This window comes from Chironomus tepperi, unplaced genomic scaffold (assembly GCF_022539635.2).
Source record: "Chironomus tepperi strain 1889 unplaced genomic scaffold, CSIRO-AGI_Ctep_v1 contig_219, whole genome shotgun sequence".
Classification (NCBI taxonomy): Eukaryota; Metazoa; Arthropoda; class Insecta; order Diptera; family Chironomidae; genus Chironomus; species Chironomus tepperi.
The window spans coordinates 2,704,560-2,712,920 of record NW_027226341.1 but is presented as its reverse complement, the minus strand read 5'-3'; the positions used below and the strand labels follow the sequence as shown (position 1 = coordinate 2,712,920).

Below are 8,361 nucleotides of genomic sequence, written 5' to 3'. Positions count from 1 at the left end.
ACAAAAAAATACCTCATACCTTTGAAATTAATACATAAATTATTTCTTTTTCTTCTTCCGACAATTGACAAAAGTGTTGAAAGATGTTAATGCGCGTTGCCCTCTCCATATCGTCTCGTATTGTTTTTTTTATATTCTTATATTTAAATTTCATTTCTTGCGTTTCGCTTATGATGCATTTAAATACCTACATCCATCTATCCATTATTGACTTTTAGCACACAAATTTATACCTTAATGCCTTTATGTGTCTTCCCTTCATATAATAATGTATATGTACATTCGGTTATACACATATCGATATGGCATGTGGAAATAAAAACAAAAGAAGAAGTAGAGGAAAAAAATTATTGAGTAAACGCTTTATGATTTCATTTATTTATTTTTTTCCGTCTTTCATGTTTATATCGTTATGGGAATGGGAATGGAAGAGCACCTCTTTACAATGTACACTTTTTTTTTGTGTTTTCGACGACGCACTCAAGTTATCAGTTGTGATTGAGAATTCAGAGTGGAAACATAGTAGCATTACTATATTATTGTGTGTTCATGTGACATAATCCTTTGCGTGACATTAGCTTATTATCATTTTGCGAATACAACAGTAGCAACGACAATAACCAAGTCGTATGTGATTTAAAGCAATACGAAGAAGAAAAAGCAACGAAGAAAATAACGTTGTGCAAGTGTACGAACAGCACAATTTCACATTTAATGTAAACACGATTTTCCCTCAATAAAACATCGCATTACATTTCGTGCAATGCCACATGTAACAGAGCAACAAAGAAGCAACACAGAAACAGAAAATATCACAGATGAGAAAAATACATGAGCAATTTTTCAAAGGAAAGTTATTCTGTGTTTGTAGATAGAAACGAGCAGACAGGATAAATGTTTCGTCTCGTAATCAACTACCTTATACGACGATCACATTAATGGAGTTTAATTCTACATTATGTTTTTTTCATTTCATCTTACAAATTAATCAATCAAAACAAACTAATTGATACTAAAAAGTGTGTTGATACTTTTTCCGTTCACTTCGCGTGGTGGATTAAGTGAAGTTTAAATTATTTACACTCGGTGTGATTTTTGTGAAAAAGAAAAAAAAAAATACTTAATAAAATCAATAATTAAGAAATAATTTATTGTGCTCAAATATATATCTTGAAAAAAATATATAATCATGTGAAGGAAAGAAAAAAATGTGAATACCGAAAAAAATTAGTGATAAATATATTTGAATAAATTTATATGCCATAGAATAGGATTATAAAAGCCAAAAAATCAAACGATTTATAATTTTAAAAAAATATACAAAACGATGAAAATGCAATTAAAAAAGCAATTATTTGGATTAAGTCTCATATTAAGTCTTCTAATATCAAACTGTAGGTGTAATGATATCATAAATGTTGGGTAGGTATCAATTTATAAATGTGTAGTCTTGTAAAAAAAGTCACTCCTTTCAAAAATCTACGTGTATTTCTTTTGTTGAACGATTACTCGTTGTTTGACTCTCAAATAAAAGATAATTAACTAAAACTTCAAAATTGATAATATCGTTAGTCAAAAATATACAGCGATTGTCGATGACTTAATTTTTTAAGTGGGCCTTATGAACGGAAAAATAAAATAAATTAAGCAACTGATATTTTAAAATGAAATAACGAGTTTGATTGGATGTCTGAAAATTAAACCCATGTGGACAAAAACACGTTGGAACTAGTCATCAACTGGTTATTAACTTGACATCCGCTACTTATTTAGTGCACTCGGGAAAAAGAATATAAAATGTAATTTTTGGGAAAATTCTTAATGTGAACCTGTTCTATCTTTGGCGGGATATTTTTCCTTTTTGTGATAAATCCTAGTTTAGTTTTTAAAACTTAAGTAGTGCTAAAATTGTCTAGAAAAATTAATTTGTGAATTTTTAAGAAATGGTTCTCAAAAATTTTGAATTACGACACACTTAACCAACGGATCTAATTCTTTGACACAGTACAAAAGTTCTTGATTCTTCTTTTGTGGCTATTTTGTGTTTCGGTTTGGCTCTTATCCATTTTATCTAGGATTGGGCCAAAATCTGGAAAATCCGGAATAAAGGGAATATTTCATACAAACTTGGAAATACTTGTGCATTTCGAGAATTCTAACATACAAAATGGGAATACTTGTTAGAATATTAGAAATACTTATTTTGGGAATATTTGCAAATATATATATTCCGGAGTTTTCAGGCCTACAGGCCTGCATTTTAGATGCATATGCAGTTTTGCACTTTTTTACTGTAGCTTATAATTCGTCCAAGTCTACTTGTATGGTTTTTGTCTGCAGGCCTGCAGTTTTGGACGAACCCTCATTTTATCTAAGCACTAATAAATTGAACAGCACTGTTTTAAATTAATTGAAAAGTTAATTAAAAGAAACGGGATACAGTTTTTCGTCAATCAAAGTCAGTACAAGTTCCACTTTCAAAAGAAAATTCTACAGTTCATATATAGGATTATCCAATTTAAATTTCATTTTGAAAAAATCAAATAATTTCTACATTTTTATCAATAAAATTCAAAATAAATCTCAATTACACATGTTATATGCACCAACATGAAAAATCCTTAAAAAAATGTTATCAAATAAATTTCAAGATTTTCACCCCCATCACAAAAAAAGTTTCCTTCACCCTGAATAATGCAGCCTAAACAATACTTTCACCTTTCTCTCTGCTTTTGCAATTGTTTCAAAATATGAGATATAACTATAAGAGTTGGCACCAAACAAGTAGCATAAGTCAGAATGCGTACAATTTTAATGCAACACTAAAAATGCGAGAGAATAAAATCTTATGATATATTGTCATAATTCCCCCCCACAAAAAATATTCGAGAGTTGTTTACACACACAAATCCTCTTTTTATGGTAATTTACAGCAAAAAAATAACAGTAGCTGTAGCTGCAGAAAAGGAGGGAACACAATAATTTGAAGGGAGAGGTTTGATGACATTGAACCCTTATTCATTACATTCAACAGGAATGCATGAATATATTAATCAAATCTGGAACATTTATATTCTTCAATCTCAATTTTTTTATCTCAATAAATGCCAATTATCAGGAAATAATTTATTCAATTAGTGTACACTTATTTTAATTCAGAAATGATTTATTGAAGATTCACATCTCTTGGGAAAAATTCACATGCTATTTTCTTACAATTCCTCTTTCTTAATAACTTGACCGAATTTATTTTTTTACTTTTGAGTGGGATCAATAGAATTTATTTAAAAATAATTCGATCAAAATTATTGAAAAGCAGCAAAGAAAAGTATTAATTTTGTAATCAGCTAGAGCTGAGTAGAATTATTATCAAGTTAAAAGCCGCGGCCTGGATGTCACCCTAGTACTTACTACAAGCTGTTTTTCCGCTTTGGTGAAAAATTATTAAGACTTTTAAACATAATTATAGGTATTTGCAAAAAAATTCAATTTTCATTTAGTTGTCATTACACATATTTATATTCGAATCATTACCATACTAATTTGAGGTCAGTGATTTATTCACACATAAGACGAAACTAAATACTGTCAAATTAACAATTTAAGTTATGACTGTGTGACAAATTATCTGTAGTTTTGCATGAAAATTTATGTAATTAGTGATAAATTGAATTTACAAGAACAGAAATTCCAAGTTTGTTCAAAAATTCAAATCTTTTAAGAACAAAATTTTTTATTGTCAAAAATAAGATTTTTTTGTAAAAATTAATTATTCTCTTTTTGTATCACTGAAGTTGATTACTGCATTTTTAAAATCTGATATTTCAATAAATTAAAATAAAATGAATCTCCCGTGAAAGTTCTATCTAGTTTTGATTTTTGCATATCCTCTAAATTCATTAATTATTTAGTGTTTCTGGTAAACTGACTTCAATTATTTTTATAATTGCCTATAATAGAGCCACACAATATTGCTGTAAAAAGTCTTATAGATTTCGAAATATTCTTACAAAACTGAAGTAGATAGTCCGAAAATAAAGATAAGTCACTTTAGTCACCTTAATGAAACAAATAGGATACAGCTAAGAATCGCAGGCCTGTTTTTCGTCTTTTAAATGCACAACTTGCTTATTTGATTTTCACATTATGTAGTTTGGCTTAGGCTGCGGAAATGCAATTTTGAACAACCCTAGGAACAAGCCATTGCAGTGACGTACGAGGTTTTAGGGTGCCTTGACAAAAGATTCCCTTTCTTGCAATATTTTATTTATATAGAAGCTTTAAAAAAATTCATTTATCTCAAGTTGTTTTCTAACTTTACATCTGGAACCCCAAATTGTGGAACTTCTGAAAAATACTCCATTTTTCCACCGTTATTATGCCATTGACCCATTGAAGTTTGACTAAAGTATATATTGTAGCATGCTGAAATGAAACATTTATCTTAAATTGATAATAATACAAAATTCAAAAATCAAATTTGAAATAATTAAAAGTGGACTTAAAATAAGGCACGTAAACAGAAAACAGTACAGAACAAATAATTGTAAGACTTGAATTCTGAAAGAATTGACCAACATTTTCTTCGGTCATAAAAATTAATTATAGCCTCAACCAACAAAAGCGAATAAGAAAGTATAAAATATAAAAGAATAATTTAAATGTTTGTTCTATTTTTACATAATATTAAATTTTATTCACGGTCGCTATCTCTGCATTAATCATAAGACGAAAAAGAATTTTTAAATAGAACTTTGAGTCACAAAATTATAATTTTTTTGCTTTGTGGTCTCATCTTTTCATAATACATAATCGTTGAGATAATTCATCGCCATTGTTTGCGTGTAATATTTCTTCTGTATTTGTGCTTGACTCGCTATAAAGAACATTTTTCAAGTTCATATGTGAATCTGTTTCAATGGTAATGAAAATTCCGTCTGTTTCTCCATCTTTCATATGTGTACATAAATATACATCTTCTTATTTTACAAAAATATTCGTAATTACATTTTAACAAAAAGCACACCTTTGTCCAAGAAGGCAATAAAAAGAAGCAACGAAAAAAAAAGTTAATTGCATTCATAATTGCTTGAAGGTAAAGAAATGAAATTAAATTGCATATAAAAGAGTCGGGCAAAAAAAAGAGTGGAAGATGGTATGAGACTTGTGAGACTCATACCTTATTGTAAGAAGTCAAAATGTGTAAACCAGAAAATTAAATAGTAATATGTTTTCTCTCATTTCGGCAACTCTTTATGTTGGCTTTTTTTTTCAATCGCACAAAACCGTAAAGTCATAAAAGGTATCAAAAAAAATTAATAAATAATGTTTATGTGCTTTGTATCAGATGTGCAACACCAATGTGTGGATGATAGGAGAAGGTAAATGTGTGAATCTTGTTAATGATTATTGAAATAGTTCAGGTATGAACAGAAGGTTTATGTTCTTTGAAGATGTTACCATCATCACGTGTTTGGTGTCGCACACAACGGAAATTTTAAAATGTTGAAATTCTACTACCGACTCTAGATTTTCTTATGAAAATATTTTAACCGTTAAAAAAATTAAGTCTCGTCACATTTTGAAATCTTGTATGAATGAAAAGAAGAATAAATTTTCCACGTAGGATTTATTATTCTAAATATTAGATTTGAGTCATATTTAATTAAAGTCAATTTCCAACTAAAAACCATCTAAGAAAGGATATAATTATTTATGTTAAAATTGGTCTTGTAATCTCTAATTTTAATTCAATTTCAAATTACAGTGAGAAGACAGAAAGTGTACCAACAACGTTACTTTTACCTACAATAGCAACAACAACATCAACGTTATCAACACAAATGGCATTAGAAAAAGATTCAACAGAGCAAATGAATTATAAAAATATTGTAATGTCACTTTATGTACCAATAACAAAATTAGGACCATGTCGTTATATCGATGGTACAAGAAAACAAAATCATCAGTGTAGAAGAGATCCTGGATTAGCGGATGCATTGAGGGATGCAAAGAATATTGCAATGGGCTATTGCAAGGAACAATTTAAATTTGATCGATGGAATTGCTCGATTGAGACAAAAGGAAAGCGAAATATTTTTAAGAAGGTAGGATCGATATTTTTTTCTCAACGATTCTTGCAAGATTCCAATAAATAAATTCCATAATGTAACAGGTTTACAAAGAAACTGCATTTGTTCATGCTCTAACAGCGGCAGCTCTCACTTATCAGATATCTCGAGCATGCGCTGAAGGCAAAATGTCACGATGCCAATGTGCAACTGAACGTCGTCCTGCAGTAAATGACCCAAAAAAATTTCAATGGGGTGGCTGCAGTGACAATGTGAAGCATGGAAAGCGTGTTGCACGTAACTTTTTAGAGTTACAAACAACAGACAATGATAATGATGAACAATCTTATATACTACGGCATGATGGTGAAGTTGGAATTGTAACATTAGCCAATCATATGGAAACTAAATGCAAATGTCATGGTATGAATGGAAATGATTTTTTTCTTTTTTTTCTAATTTGCCAATATTTAATTCTTGTTTTTAAACTTTTACAACTTCTTCAGGTGTTTCGGGGAGTTGCACAATGAAAACATGTTGGCGAAAGTTGAGTGATTTTAACGCAACAGCAGCTGCATTGCGAGTGAAGTATCATCAAGCACTCAGAAAAGTTACATATACTAAAGCGTCACGTCGTGCCGCGAAACGAGAACAACGAGAACGAGTTGTGACGATTGGAACAGGCTTCAATGGGAGAAATTTTGGTATATTGGAGACCACTGATCCTGATTACGAGACATTATTTTATCTTGAACAGTCACCAACATTTTGTGCACTCACTAAAGGGCGCCAATGCAGTAGTCCAGAAAATTGTGCAAATCTTTGCTGTGGACGTGGTTATACTACGCGCGTCATCAAACAAGTGGAAAAATGTAAATGTCGTTTTGCAAACAACCGTTGTTGTACAATCGTTTGTGATTATTGTGAGCGATATGAAGATCGATATTACTGTAAATAAATGTCGTAATAATATTTGATACTTACTACCTACGAAAGATAATTCCATTTTTTCTGTAATAAAAATTTGTCAGATGGAAAATTTGGGAAATCAAGAATGCTTAATTTGTTTCCACTTATGATTTACAAATGTTGTTGTAATTTAATAATTAAATTCACTTAACACATGGATCGATAATAGCAATATTCAATTTGGCTCTGATTTTTGAAAACAAGTCTTTCCCTCTTTTGTTATTCTAATTTCAAAATCAGCACTTATCAACTCAGAAAATGAAGTCGACTTGAATATTATATTGAGTCTAGTTGATTTGAATCGACTTTCCAATACAAAATCCGAGTTGACTTCGAGCTCTGCATCAACTAAAAACTAAATATCCCATACATTTAGTTTATTTGTTATAATTAATAATTGAAACAATTTTCAAATTTTGTGAATATATTCATATCCTTATAATCTTATTTTATACAAATTAATTAATTTAGTTGGGAAATCCTTCATTCAAATTAAAATAAAAAGAGGATTTTGTAAGGATTCCAACGACTACAATAAGAATCATTAAAAATTCTGAAAAAAGCTCAATAGTATGAAATTCAAATCTCGTATTTTTAATATTTAAAATTGAAAATTAAGCACGCCGAGTTTTTTAAAAGATACTGATTAAAAGATGATTAACTGCTAAGAAATTGCATATTGTTAAAAGGAAATAATATTCAAAATAATAAATGGTACTTAAGCTGCGTGTCGTATCAATATGATTTCAGACGTATTTCAATCATAGATTGAGATTTATCTTTTCATCTAAGTGCATCACAATAGCTTTTATGGCAATAAATCGTTCATCATTTTATACTAGCATCGCAAATCAAATGAAAAATCTCAAATTAAAGAAGAAGTTGCAACATTACAAAAATCTTTAAAATCAATCTAAATTTGAACATAAATCAAAGAAAATGTTGCAGAACAAGGATCAATATACACATTTACATATATTAATTACTATCATGATATCAAAATTTCAATCCATTAATTTAATCACAAATCATTTCTCTTGCCCTTATTGCACAATTTGTGTAATAATTTTCAAATGCTCAAACAACTTAATAATATAAAAATATTTAAAATACTATTAGATGTAGATTAATAGATTATAGATGAAACTTTTCATAATTTGTAGCCGTATCTAATCATTAAAAATTTAAAATCTTTTGTATTACATATGCATTAATGCTTCTCATAACTTTATAATAAAATGAATGCTTTTATTAATTTAATAAATAAAGTAAACAAATTCTTAGAATGTGAATGTAAGTAAGGAATGAAAAAAATGAAATA

General features: G+C 29.1%; 1 protein-coding gene across 2 annotated transcripts; it reads left to right on the top strand.

Annotated features, from left to right (window-relative positions):
* Positions 1–777: 777 nt before the first annotated feature.
* Positions 778–7,298, top strand: Wnt4 (Wnt oncogene analog 4). Of its 2 annotated transcripts, none has more exons than XM_070640539.1 (4): positions 778–1,422; positions 5,768–6,107; positions 6,176–6,494; positions 6,578–7,298. In XM_070640539.1, exons 1-4 carry the CDS (start codon positions 1,328–1,330, stop codon positions 7,027–7,029), a joined length of 1,206 nt encoding a protein of 401 aa, XP_070496640.1. In that variant the 5' UTR covers positions 778–1,327; the 3' UTR covers positions 7,030–7,298. The 2 variants fall into 2 exon arrangements, with proteins under 2 accessions (XP_070496640.1, XP_070496641.1); XM_070640540.1 differs by lacking the exon at positions 778–1,422 and adding an exon at positions 5,046–5,095.
* Positions 7,299–8,361: the final 1,063 nt, after the last annotated feature.